At 42.9% G+C, this 20,192-nt stretch overlaps 1 protein-coding gene across 6 annotated transcripts in view; it reads right to left on the bottom strand.

Moving 5' to 3' along the window:
• Positions 1-1,152: 1,152 nt before the first annotated feature.
• Positions 1,153-20,192, bottom strand: part of ITGB3BP (integrin subunit beta 3 binding protein) — a 20,776-nt gene continuing 1,736 nt past the window's right edge. The window contains exons 2-10 of one of the 6 annotated variants that reach the window (XM_085586147.1): positions 17,070-17,112; positions 15,229-15,337; positions 14,244-14,382; positions 11,976-12,048; positions 11,161-11,239; positions 10,369-10,462; positions 9,218-9,277; positions 2,503-2,616; positions 1,153-2,070 (exon numbers count right to left, since the gene is read on the bottom strand). In XM_085586147.1, coding sequence (XP_085442273.1) covers positions 2,060-2,070; positions 2,503-2,616; positions 9,218-9,277; positions 10,369-10,462; positions 11,161-11,239; positions 11,976-12,048; positions 14,244-14,352 — 540 coding nt within the window. In that variant the 5' untranslated portion in view covers positions 14,353-14,382; positions 15,229-15,337; positions 17,070-17,112 and the 3' untranslated portion in view covers positions 1,153-2,059. Of the gene's footprint in view, positions 2,071-2,502; positions 2,617-9,217; positions 9,278-10,368; positions 10,463-11,160; positions 11,240-11,975; positions 12,049-14,243; positions 14,383-15,228; positions 15,338-16,971; positions 17,113-20,192 lie in introns of those variants that run through there. The other 5 variants (XM_085586148.1, XM_021537931.3, XM_031505702.3 and 2 more) reach the window with 5 other exon arrangements.

The following is a 20,192-nucleotide window of genomic DNA, read 5'->3' as shown; positions in this document are numbered from 1 at the left end:
TCCCCTGTCACATTCCAGGCTGTCACTGCCCTCAGCCTCAGTGTGTGAATCAGCTGTTCTGGGAACTTCCAGCTGGGCCAGTTCTGAGCCCTGGCACTGCGGTCCCACAGGCTCAGTGTATTTGTGCACTTTTTCCAGGCTTATTTGTTGTGGAAAAAATACCCCCAGGCACCAGTGCCCCCCTGGCAGCTCAGAGAGAATGGAAAGGGGGCTCTGGAGTAGGAACTAGAAGGATAATGGGGGTGAGCACATTCAGTTTCTACATTGTAACTGTTCCTTATAAAACGACAAAACTTCCATCTTTTCCCAAGGATTTAGGATTTTCTGCGGGTCTGACTCTTAACTGTGGCATGCAAGAGTTCTGCCCACAGCACGGCCTTTCTGCAAGTGTGGGCTGAGTGGCACTAAGGGGACACAAAACAGGAATCTTTGTCTCCAGAGGCTGTGAAATCCCAAACCCACCCTGTTTCCCCCAAGGAACGGCTGCCTGATCTGTGCCAGCCTGAGCAAGGGCTGCACCTGACAGGAAAATGAAGGTGGATGGAAGCAGAGGGAGCCCGGGGTCTCGTTAGCCCCGTGCCATCCTTCCCCCGTAGCCAAACATTAGTTTTGGGTGTATCCCTTTCCTTTGTCCTTGAGGTGGCCTCGGGGGGCGATAAAGTGAGAGTCACCCGATCCACCTTGTGTGGAACTGGAAATGGTTCCTAACAGCCCCAGCTGCCTCAGAGGCAAAAGCCTGGTACAGCAGGAGGTCAAAGACACGGAGAGTGCTCAGAGGCTGCGGCTGCAGCAGAGCCCGCGGTGCAACTCCCTAAAAATGCCCGATCAAAAACTGCCACGGGGGAGCTCTGCTGTGCCTCGCTGCTGGGATCGCCACCTTCGCTGCTGGCTCCTGAACAGGTTTGATGCTGTTCTTCCAGGACTGCCCAGAACAGCACGATTTAGACCAGCACAGCTGGTTCCAGACTCTTCTGAGCTCAGTAATTATTTAATTTCCAGCTCCAGAGGTTTCAGAAACTCTGGCTGGCTCAGGGACCCTCACACACACAACCCCACCCCCAGCTGAAAGCCTGGCAGACCAGAGGGAAATGAGAACTCACACAATTCCCTCAAACACTTCCTAACCTTCTTCCCAGTCAGACTCACAGGCAGTGAAGTGCAAAAGCATTTTTATTAATTGAAAACTATTAATTAAAAGCTTGAGCATGTGTGGGCTCAGGCACACCCTGAACACCTTTATCATGCTGGTGCTCAGAATTTTAGTTGTAAAAATCAGTTTATTTCAGGACTTTGCAGTGGTAGAAAGGACATTCAAGTATTTGTTTTTGTGCTGAACTTTGATAAGAATAAATTGTTCTACTACACTTTTCAGCCTAATTGCAAGGATTGGAGAGGCAGGGGATTCACTTGGCTGGAGGGGTGAGGCTGAAGAGAAGAAAAGAGAAAAGCAGCTGGTTTATTTATAAAAAAAGTTGGTTTATATAAAATAGCTTTGCTGCTACAGCATTAAATGCCAGAACTAAACTCAAATGTTGACCTAAAAGTGAATGTTAACCAGAGCCCTGTGTGTTAATGCTGGGTTGGAGGCTGAGGCCTTTTTACCCTGGGGCTGGGGCTGACTATGGAGGGACCCTCCTGTGGATGTCAGATCTGTCCCCAGCCATGGCAGCACCACCAGGGAAAGTGTTTGCAAACAATAAAACACATCCAGGGTGGGAATAATTAATGGCTGGCACTGCAGAGCTTCCTCCAGCCTCAGAGCCCAGGCAGTGCTGGAGAAACCCTCCCGAGCCCACAATTTACTTGCACACAGCACCAGCCCCACGGGCACAGGGCTGCACAGCACCCAGGGTGGATTATTTACATTGAGATGATCTGGTTGTGCACATTGTTAAGTTGAAATAGATGCCAGAAATGTTATCTGGACGTGCACCTGCCCGGCGCAGCGAGCGCTCCCCAGCTGGGATTTGCTGTGGAGATTGGTTTACACTCGGTTCTTCGCTCCTTTTAAGTCCAGTCCAGCAGATGGAGAAGTTTGGGTTGATGTGGAATGCATTTTTCACATAATGCCTGTGGAGAGATGAGGAATGACTAAAAGAAATAGCAATTAGACAGCAGCATCATCGGTCATGGGATCTGTTTGGAGTTATGGATGTGATGTCCAGTAAAACACACACGGAGCCTAAGGCAAGGCAGGGCACCAGCCCCACTGCCCAGAGCTGCAGGAACATCTTGGGATGTTTTAAGGAACAAGGACAAGTAACCAAAGGAGGAACAAACTGGTGAGGAGAAATGCTGCAACAAGGACAAGTGGCCAAAGCAGCAACAAGTTGAGGAGAAACAGCACAGGATGTTTCAGCGGGGGAGCAGAGCTTCTAGAGATTCTTTGTCACAGTGCTCAACAAACCAGGAACAAATGCCAGGGGCAGAGAACAACTGATTCCCCTCAGGGCAGCCTGCTGGACATCCCAGAGCTCTCTGCACGTGGTTTGCAAGAAGTACCTTGGTCCTGGTCACTCTGGCTGTGCCTCGGTGCTGGGAGCAGGCCCAGGGGCTCCTTCCTTCTGTCCAGGAACGAGAGCAGGAATGCAGCACTGCCAGTAGCCTGGATGGGATCTGTGAACAAGGAAAACACAGAAACGTGGCATGTGATAGACATCACAGTGGTGTGATGGCAGACTTTGTGCAAACCCTGCCTCACACATGAGTTCAATAAGTTGCTGTGGTGGTTAAAGAGTCAGCACCCCTTTTCCTTCACACCCGGTGTCTCAGGATTTCAGAGCTTGTCCTGGTGAGTGGCTGCACCTGTGTTCCATCACTGGCAGTGATGGCAAACCAGAACTGAATGTGCTACCAGGATGAGAAGCTGGTGCTGCCTTTTGCTATCAATAATAAAAGAATAAATGAGAATCCCCAAGGGCTGTGCCAGCAGAGCTCTGTCAGGGATTGCAGCAGAGGAACTCCCGGAGCCATGCCTGGATCACCCAGAGCCATCCCTGGATCACCCAGATCCATCCCTGATCACCCAGAGCCATCCCTGATCACCCAGAGCCATCCCTGGGTCACTCAGATCCATCCCTGGATCAACCCAGAGCCATCCCTGATCACTCAGATCCATCCCTGGATCAACCCAGAGCCATCCCTGGATCACCCGGATCCATCCCTGATCACCCAGAGCCATGCCTGGATCACCCAGATCCATCCCTGATCACTCAGATCCATCCCTGATCACCCAGATCCATCCCTGATCACCCAGAGCCATGCCTGGATCACCCAGATCCATCCCTGATCACCCAGATCCATCCCTGATCACCCAGAGCCATGCCTGGATCACCCAGATCCATCCCTGATCACCCAGATCCATCCCTGATCACCCAGAGCCATCCCTGGATCACCCAGAGCCATGCCTGGATCACCCAGATCCATCCCTGATCACTCAGATCCATCCCTGATCACCCAGAGCCATCCTTGGATCACCCACATCCCTCCCTGGATCACCCAGATCCATCCCTGATCACCCAGAGCCATCCCTGGATCAGCCACACCTGAGGCCACAGTGGTGGGGCCAGCCCAGGTGAGGGTGAGCAGGTGGCTGGGACAAGCACAGGAACAGTGTGCAAGGGCAGAAGGGAACTCGGGGAATGAGAACATGTGGGGAAGGCTCTGGAGCAGGTGCTTGTGAGTGCCAGGGCTGCCAAATGTCCCTGCAGCAGGTGAGCAGCTCTGCTGGAGCACCCTGAGGGCTGCTGGCTCGGGGGTGTTTGATTCCCCCACCAGACAGGGGTGAAGGGAGAATTCAGGATTTTACTGAACACACAAAAGGGCTTTTCCAGCAGCCTGAGCCTCTCAGCTGCACAGAAACCCAGCTAGGCACCAAACCCCACGGCCATGGGGCTGCTGGGGCAGGGCCTCCTCAGCTCTCCCCAGCTGGCACACTGGGATTCCCTGGATCTCACACTGCCAGGGAGTGACTCCACAGCAGCACCTGCCAGGGGCTGGACAGCATCGCCTGGAGCTGAGCCAGACCAAGCCCAGGCTCTGTCCTAAGGCAGGACTCACAAGGTTACTCCAGAAAAAGGAATCCAATCCAGCTTGGCCTCAGGTACCACTTGTTAGCTTTATTCCTAACAAACTTTGTTTGTTTACACAAATTACCAACCAAAAAACCCCACAACTGCTCCCAAGAGGAAACTGTCCAATCTTGTTGGCAAGTTACGGGAAGAAGGTTCAATTCCAAGCTGCTTTTCTTGTGCTAAATGGAATTCCACACAGGAAAGGACTGATTTCCCTTGAACCATGGGTTGCAGCATTGCACTGTGTGGTGAGTAAAAAACCCAAACATGCCAAGACCACTGTGCTGAGCTCTGCCCAGCACTCTGAGCTCTCCTGAAAGACAGGAGCTGCCCAGATTCACAAAAAACACCACAGACTCAGCTTTGTTTTGCAAACAAAGAATCATGGAATGCTTTGGGTTGGAAGGGACTGTAAAGCCCACCCAGTGCCACCCCTGCCGTGGCAGGGACACCTTCCACTGCCCCAGGAGCTCCAGCCCCAGTGTCCAGCCTGGCCTTGGGCAGTGCCAGGGATCCAGGGGCAGCCACAGCTGCTCTGGGCACCCGTGCCAGGGTCTCACCTCCCTCCCAGGGAACAATTCCCAATTCCCAACATCCCATCCATCCCTGCCTCACCTCTGAGGGAGCTGTTCTCAAAAGCCCCAACAAGCTGCCTCTCTCTCAGCATTTTCCCATGCAGAGCTGAGCGAGGTCAGCTCCATCAAACCAAAGAGAAGATTCAGGAACTCCTGGGTGGGGATGGCAGCGAACAGAGCAGCTGGCAAAGGGCTCGGGGGAGGCAGCAGAAGGTGCCAGAAGGGCTGTGGCAGAAGGGGAGGCTGCTGCAGGCCCAGCCTGTTCCTCTCCTCAGCTCCAATTTTGGGGTTCCCAGGGCCAGCAGTGGCTGGAGTGCCCCAGACCTGCTCCAGAGGCTTGGCAGAGCCATCCCTGCCCTCGGACCAACAGGCACTAAAAGGGCTCAATCTTCCCAAGTTTCCTTTCCCCTCCAAGTTCTCCCACCATCCTCTCCCAACTTTGACTGCTCTAAAACATTTACAGATCTAAAAAGCAGGGAGAAAAAAAATGTTCACCTGTCGGGTGATATAAAACCAATCTTCTACTAAATGTGCCAGAATAATTTTTCTCCACCTCAACCACAGTTAAAACCTTCAGTCTATTCATTACTGTCTTTTTATAGTATTTTTATTTAATAAAACCTATTAAGACTACCATACAAATCTCTTTACTTATGCTTTTATCTTTTAACTGATCAATTTTTATATTGCTGACATCCCTTCTTCACCATTTGCTCATTTAAAAATTCATAGTATATGAGCTATGTCTCTGGAGAAAACGTCTATAAAATTTGTTACAGCTGGCAAATGTGTATGAGTCAGTGATAGCACATGACTAAATGCTTCACAGAAAATAAAATTTGTTTCTGTAGTAAGCAGAACTGTTTAAATGTTATTTATTTTTATGTTTCAAAGAAAATATATTGTGAAGTGCTGCATTGATTTAATACGCAGCAATGTCTGTGTACACGCTGTACTGGGGAAATTTATGAAACCTTTGCACAACTCCTTTAATTGAATTTTCCAAATCTCTCACCACACACAAATAATCAATATCTTCTGCAGAGAAAACCAGTCAGAATTATTACAGTCTTTCTTTTCAATTTTGTTGTCATCAGCACATACAGAGCACCTGGATATTTGTAATGTCTGGATAGCAAGTTATTTACACCTCTTAAACATATAATTGCTACTAAGTGAGTCCAAACTAATGTTTCTTTTCTTTTTTATTTAAAATAATTATATTCATGGGAGAAAGCAGTATTTATTCTCATGTAGGAGTTGCTACATGTTGGAAGAACTACAATTCTTTTGAATTTTTCATTAAGCTTAATACTCTAAACTAGATCCACCAGAATTAAAAATTCATAGCTTTTGCATCTCTAAAAAGGCACGTAGGAAAATAGAGTGTAAAAACAAGGGTGAAATCTGTGAATAAATGGGGCTGACACCTAAATCTAAACTGCAGGTTGACAGTTCTCTGTGTACTTGTCTGGGGCCTCCAGTCATATGTCTCATGTGCATTTCTGTATCTGCCACTGCAGTTAATGGCTTAATATTTCATCTGCATAGCCCAGGGTGTTCCATCACTGCAGAGCCTTGGAGCTGCCCCCTCTCCTCCCTCCCATCCCAAAACTCCTCGTGCTGCTGGGCCCAGAGCCCAGAGTCCTCCAGTCTCAGGCTGGTTGGAAAATTCAGGTGTGGGTACAAGCCCCCAGCCCCAAATCCTGCTGGGCAGGAGCAGTGGGGAGCTCCCCCAGCTCCTGGGGCTGGCAGTGGACAGGATTCCTCACTGTGCTGGGAAATGCAGCCTGGGGGCACTGGGCTGGGGTGGGATCTGTTCCCTCTCCTCTGCTGGGGGGGACTCCCACACACTCAAACCCACAGGATGAGGAGACATGAATTCAAATTCAGCCTGAGCCAAAAGCAGCTTTTCATGGCCAAGACACAAACCACACTCCCCCGGGGCAATCCCCACTGAGTGAGGGGCTGAGATCAGCCCTGCCCCAGGGGGGATGGCAGGAAAGCCCCAGCAGCACAAACAGGGATGTTCTTCCACAGGGAAGGGCAGAGGAGCAAGGCCAGATCCCTCCAGTGTTACAATTTTTGCTCAGCCAGTTCCCAGACTCACTTTTCCCAGCAAAAGGGATAATGGCATTTCTTCTCTGTAGGTAAGTACAAAGTTGGGCTGAGGAAAATGTGGGTTTTAGGTTAGGGTTTTACAGTTGGAAAAATCCACTGCTGTATTCCCCTTTCCCTCAGAAGATCTCCAAGGAAGAGGAAGGAAAGGTGGGGCAGACACCCAAGTACATCTAAAGGTCAGCAAATCTGTTACACTTTATTTGAGAATGATGTGAAAATAAACCCTAGCAACCACCAGAGCCAAGTGGTTTAGTCTTAGGACACCCAAATTCTGAACTCAAACTGACACAAAATGGGATAAATGGTGGAATTCTTTGGTTCAAGGAGGAGCTCTGATTATTAAGGATGTGTTTATATTTTGCAGTGGTTATGAAATGGGATTTATATTTTTAAATAAATGCAGCTTTCAAAACTCTACTGCCAGGTGGAAACTCAGGAGTTTTGGTCCCTGATTTCTCAGCTTTGCTTTCATCAGTGATTTGAAGTGGCATGGAATAAAATCCATGCAGTTAGCCCTGATCCAATCTCTTGGAAAGCCACCACTACTGTCCCAGAAGCACAAACCTCAGCCCCTTGTATTCACCTCACCATGAAAGCTGGGAATGTTCAGGACTCAGAGCAGATCAGATTTGCCCCTGGGCTCAGCAGGATGAACAGCCCCACAGATAAGGAAGTGTTTTTTATTTCACCACAGCCTGGACAGAGTTTTCCCCACCACTGTAAGTATTTGATCTCTGGAACACTCTCATGGTTTGTGTCAGGGGTTTGGGGAAGCAAAGTGTCCCTGTCCTTTGTAACAGCTGGAGCAGCTTCCCCTCTTAGAGCTTTCACTCCTGGAATCTCCAAAACAATGAAATTTTCCTTCAAAATGTGCACACCCCAACCTGCACATCCATTCTCAGCACATTTTGGACTCCCAGACACCAACTTGATTAATCTCTTGGCAGTTTTACAATTTGCTTACTTTCTATTCAAAAACATTTTGTTTACTGTAAATTCAAGTCATGGGCAAACAATGATGTCTTTTTTCCATGCTGGTCACCCAAAATGATAAACTGAGCTCTGCACAAGGCTGCCCATTGAGCCAGGAATGTTTTGTATGAAGTTGTTTTAAGAGGAGGTCGTTTATGTAAATAAATTTCATGCCTCACCATGTGATGATAATGTGACATTCCATCTGGACCAAGCCACAGAACAGTGGCTTGTTTTAAGCCTTGCCATAGGTTTTAAGCCTTGCCATAACTAATTAAAAATAATGATGAAAAACCCACATCTGAAACTAAAAGGCAAAGAAAAACATCTCCAGATGCTTCTCTTTGATCACAAACTCCTCTGCCTCTCCCGCTACTGCATTTTCAAGATTACAAAATTGAATTTATTCTTTGTGAAAGCAAAACTGACATTGGAACTTCATCAAAATCGCTCAGCTTAAACTTGGAATTCTCTTTTCCACCCTACCTTTACAAAATATCTCTCATCTAAGCAGCCTCGCTGTGTGTCTGGGGCTAAGGGCTGCTTTCTGGAGCAGAGATGGAGCTCTCAGTGTGTGTGAGCAGTCAGGAGCAGAGCACAAAGGAAGCAGGGACTGTTGCCAGCATTGCCAGCCCTGCCAGGCAGGAGCTGCAGCAGGAGGACACAGGGAGCTGTAAATCACCACTGCACACTGCACAAATCAGCCCAATTCCTTCCCAAGTGCTGTCACTCCTTTTCATTTGCAGCTAATCTGCTGCAGCCCAGCAAATCTCATCTTGATCAATTTTCTGTCCTTTAAGAGAATCCCCCACAGCAGAGATGCCACCGCTGCTCCTGGTTTTGGGTTTGCTCTGCTTTCAGATAGCAGGTGTGAAGGTAACAGAAATATCAGAATATCTCTGGGGGATGGTTGGTGATTTTACTGAGTGTGAGGATGAAACTGTCCTGTGTGTGTCCCCTGTATGTGTCCCCTGCCTTCCTGCCAAGGCACTAAAGCAGCTGGGGATGAAACACAAAATATTCAAATATTTTCACAGTGCTGGTTTTGAAGAAGCCTCAGAGCTGGGATTTCACAGCCCCCTGCAGTGGGTGAAATACCCCATAAAATACACAAAGTGAAAAAGGTTTTGCTGCAAGATTGTGACACTGAAAACACAGTGGGAGGGAGGAGGATGAAGAATAAGGATAACTGGGATATACAAAAAGTATGGAAAATCTTCTGGACCATGCCACAAGTGCAAGGCCATGAATAATTCCTTCTCCCTGCACAGTCTCATGGGGTAATACCCAATACGATGAAAATAGCAGCAAATATTCAATTTACATTTGCAGACCATTCAGAAGAAACACATTTGATTATCACAGTTTTCATATCCTAAAGGTTACCCAACTTATTTCAAGTGAAAAGGACTGAAAAGAAATCAAGCAAAAGGAATCAAAACATCTGTTACACAGGAGTTATGAAGAGTTTCTTACCTCGGGCAGGGACTTTTCCATAGTTTTCTTTCAAGAGCTGCAGTTTTTCTGCTTGACTCACTAGTGAAGAAATAAATCCAAAATCAACAAATGTTGCCCCAGAGCTTTCAAAGAAAATAATACCTCTGCTGCCTCCTTCACTTTCAAAGCGTTTCAAGGAAAAAAACCCCTCTTGCCTTTCTAACTGTGCTCAAAAAAATTAACAAGAATTTTCAAAATTCAGACAATTCTGACAAATTTTGCTTCCAAGCCTCATTCCACATTTTGTTCCAATTTTTCTTCCTTCTAGTGCTGCCATGGTTCCTAATTCAGAGATGGGGGAAGGATGCTTCTCTCCCAAGGAGCTGAGGGAAAGAGTGGACACAGAAATGGCAATGGGAGGTCTGAGCTGTCCTTTGGGCTGTGTCTGTCTGTCTGTCTGTCTGTCTGTCTGTCTGTCCCAGCCTGTTCCCAGGTAACTCCATCCTGGCTCAGAAAGGATCTGGCACTACAGTGGGAACAGGGCAGGAGGAAAATGGAATGAGCTTTGGAATACAAATCAGGGAAGAAATGGTAATTGAAACAGCAGCATGTGATGCATCAATTCCACTGTTTGGGAAGACAATTTCCCTGGTACCTGTGGCTTTACTGTCCACCTGTTCCCAGCTGCAAAAAGCAGCAGCCCAGGCACTCCAGGTTTGCTTTCTGGGCTCCTTTGGAAAAGCATTCCAGATGTGGCAGCTGTGAGGTGCCCTTATCCCAACACAACAAGCATCTGGAATGTCCACCGGTTCAAGATACATGAATAGCGATTTTTAAAGCCTGGAAATTTATATCAGCCTAATCCTGCTGACAGGCAAACAAACAAACAAACCAACTTCCTCGGAAGGGGAGAAGAAAGGCCAAGCAATCCAAGTGCAAACGTTCAGCCTAATCCCCACCTAAGCACCCACTAAGTATCTAACTATTTACCGACCATTTCCATAAGAAAAGGTGTTGCTTTTCCAGGTTTTCCCTCCCCTGTGTGCCTGCCTTTTATGTCCCTGCTGGATGCACCGGGACACTCGAAGTGCATTTTTCCTGAGTCCCGGGGAGTACCAAAGGCAACATCTGGAGTGATCCCTGGGAAATGTTCCGAAGGGATAAATAAATGCACTGAGCCCCCTCCTCACCCAGCGCTTGGGTTTTCTGCAGCTCAGCACTCAGGTCACAGGACGAGTGTGAGACTCCGAGGATATTTTCCAGCTCTCTACTGCCCTCCAAAGCCTGGAAAATAACAAAATCATCGTTAAATCCCATTCCCAATAACATACCAAAACCAATTTGGAAATTGTTCATAAGCTCTCAATTCCTCCTCTTCTAAATAAACACTGCAATTAAAATATTTTCAATTAGTATCGTTTGTTTTTTATTTTTTAAGTAAAACCTTGTCCACATGAAATAAATCAACCCAGTCCTCTGAGTACATTGAGTTATTTCTCAGCTATTGATGTACAGCAATGAACCTTGTGCTAAATTTAGTCAAGAAACAAAATGGAAAAAAAGGAGAGAAGTGATTTGCATTTTAACATGTATTGGACTATTAAATAATCATACTTCAGTGCTAAATTAAATGGTACAATCACTTCAACACAAAAGGATCTTTAATCTTCAAAGACATAAAAATCTATGCAGTTAATTCATATTTCGAGTTCTAAATAATAATTGAGAGCTACTTCATATTGGTTTTATTTGTGTACAAATTAAAAACTGAGGACATGGAAAAGCAACTCTTCTCGTTTAAAAAATCCAATGAATTTTGAGTTTTTTTGCATTTTCTGTATCTCCAGTCCAGCTTACCTGGTTTCAAGTCTTTTATTTGTTTCCCTACCCCTTCAAACTAAAATGTTGCATATAAAAACCTAATTTTGCTTTCAGATCTTATATTAGAACTAGTTTAAAAGACAAATCAGTGTAAACCAGACCTTCAGGCTTGTCAGATTTGCTCTTAGTTTCAGAATTCTGGGCAAGGAATTTCTCACTTGGGACTGCACTTGCAGGAACCTGTGTAAAAAAGGTACAACAATTCCAATTATCTACATCCCCACTCACTGAAAATCCATGTTTGCAATGTTTCCCAGAGTTTTTTCTCGTTGGAATGGGGATGGATCCAGTTCAGCTCTGAGGATTTAAATCAGTGTACTGCACAATGTATTTTCCATCTGTAAAATTAAGTGTATGGGAGTTCACATGAATATTCAGTGTAGGTGTTGGTTTAGACTTGTTTTGATTGGAATGTCACTGCTGGTCTCCTGCAAACCTTTTAAAAACATTCTGAATTATTGAATGCAAACATTTCCATATCAATGAGGCCTCTAATTACTCCAATTGTTCTGTAATTCTGGGTTCCTGTCACTAAGAAATGAGGCTGGATGTGTTTGACCAAGGGATTCACTGAATCACAAAAACCACCCCCCAATTAATCAATTTACAGTTTTACGCTGGTATAATGTTAATATTTTCTTTTCTATTGTCACCCAAATAATCTGTCCAGCTCCACCACTTGGAAGACACTATCCTACACTGAAGGAATTTCAGCCTAATGATGTGGGGAAACATCCAGCAGAGGCAAAAACCCCAGGAAACAAATTGGGAGTTCAACTACAATAATGAAAAGGAAGAGCTACAACTTCAAACATAATATTTAGGTGAATAAACGTCGCAGTTATTGTCTGGTGGTGAAAAAGAGATGCAATCACAGCCCTGTTCCCATAACAAACTTCAAACTGAATGCACTTACACATCGTCCTCTGTTTGAGGCTGCCCTCTCCTGGAGAATCCGCTCTTGGAATTGCTCTGCTCATTCCCACCTCCTCAGAAAAAGAGACACGATAAAGATAAAAATCAGACGTGGAGTATTTGAAGCACCTGAAGAAGGAGTTGGTGTGAACCTTGAGTGCTGAATGATCTTTTGAGAAGAGGAAAAACCTCAAAGCTCACTTGGAAAGCAGGACTTGGAATGAACCACACTAAATTATTTATCATTTAGACTTTTGGAATTTGACCTCTCCTCAGTTTCTGGAAACCTTGGGATTACAGCATTAATATCTGGAAGTTAGAATCATCCTGGCAGATATTTACTGTGCTCTTCCAGGAGCTCTTTATCCTATTAACTGCAGATTAACATCGAGCATTATCCTGAAAATGCTGGAATGACTGAGCTACGAAATTCCCATTTCCCTTTATGAAAACTACCTGGCCCCAAGTCCATTTCCTAAACAACCACAAAGATACTGGGAATTGCTTCCAAAGGCTCCAAATGTGCTCTACTGACAATATAATATTCCATGTGATGGATGGGGCAGGATAAATGTGACCTCTGACCACAAGACTTTCTGAATTTACATGATTTATCCAATTCCCACAGGAATCAGAACAAAACCAGATTAAAATTTTAGCTTGTCTATCAATACTTGTTCCAGCAATAAAAAAAAGTCACATCTGACTATCAGAAATTATTTAATTGTGGATTAAGTTGAAGACATCACAAAACATAGGGATTTTATAAATTTACCTTCAAGTGAAAGATTTGGAATTTACCATGGGTTTAACAAATGTACAGGTCCCAGACAGACCCTGTGGAATGAGGAGCTTTCCACATTTCCCTGTAATAAATCTCCTTCCTGCCATCAGACTAAAAAAAAGAGACCACACTCAGCATTAAACACTTTGATTTCTTCTTGTTAGATCTAAATTATTACATCCAAGTCTCAGCACTCAAGGATAAATTAACTTTTAATTTTAATATTTTGTAAAACATTTAGAAACACTTCAGGATGACGAAGTGCTATAGAAGTTTAAGCTTTAATACAGTAGCTAAAAGTTAAGACCCTCAAAGATTTCATTTTAAATCTATGTAGTCAATAGAACTTAAATCAGTCATCAATTATCAAACAGGTCATACTTTTAGACCAGTACTGTGGATTTTTAGAAGAAGAGCAGAAATTGTGGGTTTAAATGGACAACCTGGAACCTGGGATTTAATAATTACACACCACCATCTTGTAGCTATATGAATACAGGAAAAAAAAAAAAAAGACTGGCAGCAGTATAAAGACTTAGTATAAAATATAAAATCCTGGAGGGAAGCTCCACTGCTGCAGATCCATCAGGAGAGGACATGGTGCAACAGCTAAAATCTGCAGACACCCAGTTAAATTTCAAACAGTGGCTGTTCCACCTTGCTCAGAATATTTTAACTCATCATAATTCCTAAATGTTGGTGAGGCCTCAATTACTGTACATAAATTCCAAAACCTTTGGGGCATAAAAAATTCTGTAACCCAAGAAGAAACAGTGGCTGAAAATTAAAGCCAGACAAATTCAAAATCAGACAGGGGATTCTTTCTTAATAACTAAAATAACTGAACAAGGAATTTGCTAACAATTGAAGTGATGCAGCATGATGATGATGATGATGATGATGATTATTATTGTTGTTGTTGTTGTTGTTGTTGAGACTTAACCATCTTTTCTAGAGTTGTACTGCAAGGAAATTAAAGCTCTTTAGGGAAAGATGACAAAAAGTCCCTCTGTATTCTTCTTTTTAAAATAAAAAAGTTACACCAAGTAACCTGAGGGTTCCTCAACACTTAAAGAGGCCACAACCACAATATTTTTATACAGTCATCAAAGAAAAAAGCAGCTCAGTCTACTGAATATCTGCTTCTTGAGCAGTCAGAGCCAAAAGCTGTGACTGTGTAACTAAGTGAACATATATCCTAAAGTAAACTGGAAATAATATCATTATAATCTTACAAAGGTGTATTTTCTGAGAGCTGATGACATTCAGTGTTATGTTAATTAAAAATTGTCTCACTCAGTTGCTTTACAAACACCCCCAAGATTCACACCGAAAAAATTGAATCTTTAAGTCCCAACTTTGGCTTTTCCAGAAGAGATTCTTGGAGAGGAAAAAGAAATCAAATGCAGCAGATGGGGGAGAAGTGCCTAAAGGCAGGAGAAAGCAGGACAATGCTGTGGTAGGAAGGAGGGATGCTCAGCTCACCCTCTGCTGGGGCACTGCTGGGATCCTGAGCCCTGTCCCGGGTGGGAGAGGAGCAGGGACTCAGCCGGCGCGTGCCCGTGGTGGGTGAGAAGAAGCTCAGGTTGCTCATTTTGGCCTTCAGGGGGGTTGCATCAGTGGCCTGAAATGGAGAAAAATACCAAAAAAAAAAAACCCAAAGCAAATAACCAATCCTGGTGAGTATTGACAAAACCTCTCCGAGCTTTTATTACCTACGGTTTTCCTAAGTAATTCCTGGCTTTATGTATTCCCACTATGGAAAGCTGATGTTAAATGTTGTGGTGGGGTGACTTTGTGCTCATCAAGGTTCTCTATCACTCCCTCTTCTCAATAAAACTTGTTTGACTCTAAAAAAGAAAATTGTCTCCCATTGTCTCCCAGGTTCCATAAAGAAAAAATATGTGTTTTCCAGGGATTTTGGTATTCTGGCATGATCACCTTGATGTTTGGGGCTTTTTTAAAGCAGCCAGACCAAGTTTTTTTTTTTTTTTTTTTTTTTTTTTTTTTTTTTTTTTTTCAGTAATAAGAATTTAAGACATAAATTTTTTTTTATTTTAATTGTATCAAAAGTTATTTCTCGTATTTTTTTTTAAACAAATGTTGATTGAAAAAATCCAAAGTGAGTCCCTCAAATCCAAAATTTTGTCTGTGGTTCAGGGTTTCAATATGTCTACTGATGTAAGAGGAATTATTTAAGTATGTTAAAGGATTTGTGCAGGGAATTGAACTGGGATTCTCTGGGATAGGTTCTAGCATGGATGCTGAATTGCAAGGATGAAAATCTGGGATTTTTTGCACATTTCATGTACAGAAATAAAAGAAACCAACCCAAACCTTTACTTTACAACCCCCAAGTGCTACTGCTCGTCATCAGTAGTGGGACTTACAGCAGATTTGAAAAGATTTAATTTGCTGCCCACTTGCCTCTGCCTTGTTTTAGTCCCAAATACCTTAAATAATTTCACACCTCTCATTTATACTCTTGTTCCAGTCTAGCAGCATTTAAACTACACCTGGTAGAAATCCTCACTCTGCCTTGCCACATTCAAGCAGGTTAAAGAAATCTTTCAAATCACCTGCAAATGAAATATTAATTGAAGTATCAATGCCAGTTTAGGGATTAACATGTCATCAAATCTCCTTACCAACAGGGAGAATCTCCAAACACTTCAGACTATTTTTGCTGCTTGAACAGCAGCCACCTCACTTCTGGATATGGATAAGGTTATTTTACACAAAATTGCTGCAGCACTTACAAGAACAGATTTTATTTGTCAGTAAGATTTTCTCCTCCTGGAAGGAGAATTTTACTCCAGTTATGAAATTTTTTAACAATACCACACCAAGAGTCCAAAAATCTAAAAATATTCATTCCTGATCTGGTTAGTTCATGAATATTTTGATTCATGGAATAAGGAACTCTTGATAAAAACAGGGAAGGAATGAGAGAAACAGCAAAGATTATGCATGTATTTCACCCAAACCATGAATTCACTACTTTCTCTTCCTTCTTTCCTCTATAAAGTTATTTAATTTAAATCTTTGACATGCATCTGTTGGAGACCAATAATGTGTGAACCAAAAATCAGTGTAAAGCCACATCACTGAGCCTCCACTAAAAGTTTCTATCATTCAGGGGGGTTTTTCCTCAGCTTTTTGCTGCACAACCTGACTGCAGGTAAGTATGGAGTAAATATTTTTATCTCATGGGAGGGGATGGCTTTAGGGCAGGAAAAGCATTCCATGGAATTTCAGCTGGACCACTCCTCTACAAAAATGTTACTACAGATACAAAATTACAGTCACGGCTGCATTCTGAGCAGAACAAGTTGGGTTAGGGTACTCTAAGCTGCTAATTAAACTGTTAATTTTTTTTTTTTTTTGTGCCACCGTGGTATTTTCCCACCTCTGTTGAAATTTTCAAAAAATAAGTGTCTAGAATTTTTTTAAATGCCCAATTTCTGCCTTGCTCAATACCACTGAGGCATCCAAATATGGGCTGCATATACAAAAACCTCTTCAAAACGACCCAGGCTTGGAGATTTATTGGGAGCTCGTTTGCTGACCAGCTCTTTTCTCTCTGTCCTTCTCCAAAATTCTCCTTCCTTTGCACCCTGCCATCCTGCCCAGCAGGAGCCACAGAGGGAGGTGACAAAGTGACATATGTCAGGACATGCTGGTGGCTGGGAGGATGCTGGAGCTGCATTTAGAACAAATAACAGCACCAGTAGGATTTTATTTTGGTTGTGATAACTGGGGTGAAATTGATGGCAGCGTTAGGAGTTTATTGTTTCATTATGCCAGATTAGCTGAGGGAGGTAATTACAGCCCTGACACGAAAATGCCTTTAATGTTTGCATTTCAATTTTGCAGTTTCTAATATGCAGATTACAGCATTATCATAATTCCATATTGTCACATGTACAATTACATGGCAGAACGTTTGCTTCCCAGGATAATGGAGCTAATTTCTAATAAATGATTTCACCAAGGATCTTAACTCATTCAGCTCTTGGGTAAATAGTGGTGGCAATAACAATATGCACATTTTTCAAGTGATTCATGCAGATGTACATTACTTAACGCCAGGCAGTTCTGTGACAAATGAAATACAATCAATTTTAAACTAATATTTGCAGCAGTAATTTTGTGCTTTAAGATTTGCTCAGACAACAACCAATCTGTAAAAACATAAAGGCAGCTAAAATGAAATGGATTGTTTATATCCACATTTATTTTTGCACACAGATATATATACATATATATTTATACAGCCCAGATGGCTCCAGACACCAAAAAAATACTTACATTATCTTTTTGAACAGTGTCCAAATTTAATGCTCTCTTAACCCTGCAAGAGAAAAACATGGACAGGTTTTATGGTCATGTAGACACAAAGATTTCTGTTAGTAAGGTCTATATTGATAATGTTATAGACAGTCTCCTTTTTTGGTTTCACATTTACTGATGGCATCCAAAGCAAATCCATTCCCTGAATGTTGCTTGTTTAGAAGGATAAAGTGTTTGCCTAAGTAAATCTGATTCTCCATTTTATACCAGAGATAAAATCAAGGCTATGAAGTGAAATCATGCTGAGTATTTATCTTTTCTCCAAGGTTATAAACAACAACCCCCCCCCCCCCAAAAAGCATTTCCATTTACATACCTTCTGAGCAAGGCTTGCAATTATTTTGCTATTAGTCGAAATAATGTTTAAGACATTAAAGACACAGGTACAGGCAAGGTGAAAAAAGTAGTTTTTCCCATCATTTTAGCTCTTAACATGATTCAGTGCTACCAGCCTATGACTTAACTGGGGAACAGATGCTCTATGTCTTTACAGGTCCCCAAACCATAAGAAACTGTTTGCTTCCCTTCTTCCCTCTCCTGATTCAGGAACATGCCAAGCTCTCTCTGCAAAATCTGCTCCTCTGAACTGGATGCCCAGCTGTTAATGGCAACACTGGAAGAGGAAAGCTGAATATTTATAATACTTTATATGGTACAGCTGTCTGCTAAAGAGCAGTCATCAAAATTTTATTGAATGCAGGCAAAATGCTCCAAGGAAAGAAAGGTCAACATAAATTAAGACTATTTTTCCCAGAGACAACGGAAACTTTTTAAGCACGTTCTTAAATCTTAACAATAGTTTAAAGCATGATGTAAAATGATGAGAGAAAAAAAATCTTTGTAAGAACAGTCCCCGAGAAACATATATATTACATTGAATTAAACAAGGTTTGGAATATACATCATATTTCAAGAACTTAGCTCACTTTTCATCTTGGAAAAAGAATGTTTTGCCTTGTAAGGAATTTAGATTACCTCATTCCAAACATATCCTTTTCAAATTTATGCTGCTATTCCAAAACTGTAAATTAAAGGGTTGGGAAAATAGAATGGAAACACAACTTTGATATGTAACTCAGGCAAAGGTCTTACATGAAAACAGTTTTACAGCTATCTCTATTACAAAAAGGGGAAAAGAAATATCCTGTCTTAAAAAAGCCAAGTAAACAGGTAACATTTAAATTAAGAAGGCCTCTGAAATTCTGGCCAAAGGGCAGCCAAAGCTGCAACAGTTTGATGGAATTTTTTACAATGTATTTCTTTTTTAAAGAGAAGCCCATATAGCTCAAGGAATCCCGACTTCATTACAGCTTCCAGCTCCTGGCAGCAGAGAAATATTCCATTTATTAATGCATCCACACTGCAAGGATGCTCTGGGGGCCAATGCATTTGCATGTTCCACTAAGGCATGTTCTGATGGAAGTTTTAATGGCAGGTGTCAACAGGAGCTGAAAGCCAGAGGAAATCAAGAGCAGGATCACAGCTGTAGGATGAAATAAATGAGAAACTACATGAAAATCCCACTAAGTTATAAGCACTGGGAACATTTCTTAGGGGGAAAGCTGTGCACTGATCAAAGCCACGTTCTTTGAAGTCTTTTCAAATGTTGTGTAGAGCAACAGAGCAGCACACAGCCCAAATTTCTCTCTGCAAACAGCCTGAACTATGGGGGCAGAGATGGAGCCTCATTCCAAGCTCTTCAATGTTGGAAAGAGCTGGAATATTGTATTGGAAAATAGAATTTTACCTTTAGGAGGTCAACCTTGCCTTGTGCCACCCAATAGCCTGGCTTGCTTGGGGGCTTGTTTTTACTGATTGTCTTTTCAATGCCATAATATGAGAAGTCAAATCAGAATTATTAAAAATTTATGCTCTAAGTCTACACACAGACCCTGGCTTGGGCCCCTGAAAACAAATTTATCCTGATACCTCACATGAAAACCCTGTTGGCCAAATTGTTGTCTCTCAGATCTTCCAAAAGAAGAATGTGGTGAAAAAACAACATATGCAAAGGAAAGTATTTTAGGAAATAACATGAAGAGCACCACTTTTAGTATGGTTTATTTTTTTATATATATATAGCTCACTTTGCCTGTGGTGTAGAACCAAATGTCAGAGTGGAACAAGAAAAGAAGACAAAAAGATGAGGCACTAGTGGTGAGAGTATTTAACCTGAGTTTTCTACCCTGAATTAGCCTGACAAGGTTTAATTTATTTTCTTAACCATTCAGAGTATGATGGCACATGTTTACAGCCAGCTGTACAACCTGCAGTGATTATTTTGTGCCTAATATTTATCAGGTTAAAGAACTTTCTTTATTGATTTCCAGAAGCCCACGATGAGCAGAGATACACAAGAGCAGCAGCACACTTACATGACTTGATTAATTACTTCCTGCTTGATAAATTGCAAAATATAGGAGAAAAATGAGCAGGATTTATTCCCTTTGGAGACAAAATGAAGAGATACAGCCTGATGGAAAATGGGCATGGGGGGGGTGTCATGCCATGATCTCCACAGCTTGCAATTCCTTCCCACCTCTCTGCACCTGAGTGTGTGAATCCGTAATTTAGTCACTGCTGTAATTGTAGTAAATCCTGTTGAATCACTTTATAAATATTAATTCAGTCAGTGATTAAGTGCTGCTAAACTCTTTTGCACCTGTATCTTTTGTATTCATATCCTTGTCCCTGTGACCCTTTTGCATCCCTGGTCTCTGTGTAAATCATTCTAAATTGATTCTAATCCCATTTTCCTGTCCATGCTCCATCTGTGTAGCGAGCAATAGAGTGAACCTTGCCATCAAACTCTGTTGAAGCCACACTTCCACAAATTCATATCAAAACCTGCTTTTTTTTCATCAATCCCTTCAGTGGTGGCCAAGGGAGGGGTCAGAGGATGGATCAAGCTTTGCCCAGCAATGGGACAAGATGCAATGAGCAGAAAATGATGCCCAGGACATTCCACCTGGATGTGAGGAAGAACTTCTTTCCTGTGCAGTGACTGAGCACTGGAACATTGCTCAGAGAAGGTGTGGAGTCTCCCTCACTGGAGATATTCCAGACCTGCCTGGATGCCAG

The sequence above is a fragment of the Lonchura striata genome, chromosome 8 (assembly GCF_050655825.1).
Source record: "Lonchura striata isolate lonStrDom1 chromosome 8, ASM5065582v1, whole genome shotgun sequence".
Classification (NCBI taxonomy): Eukaryota; Metazoa; Chordata; class Aves; order Passeriformes; family Estrildidae; genus Lonchura; species Lonchura striata.
Note: the sequence above shows the minus strand (reverse complement) of the source record. Positions and strands in the feature narration are given on the sequence as shown.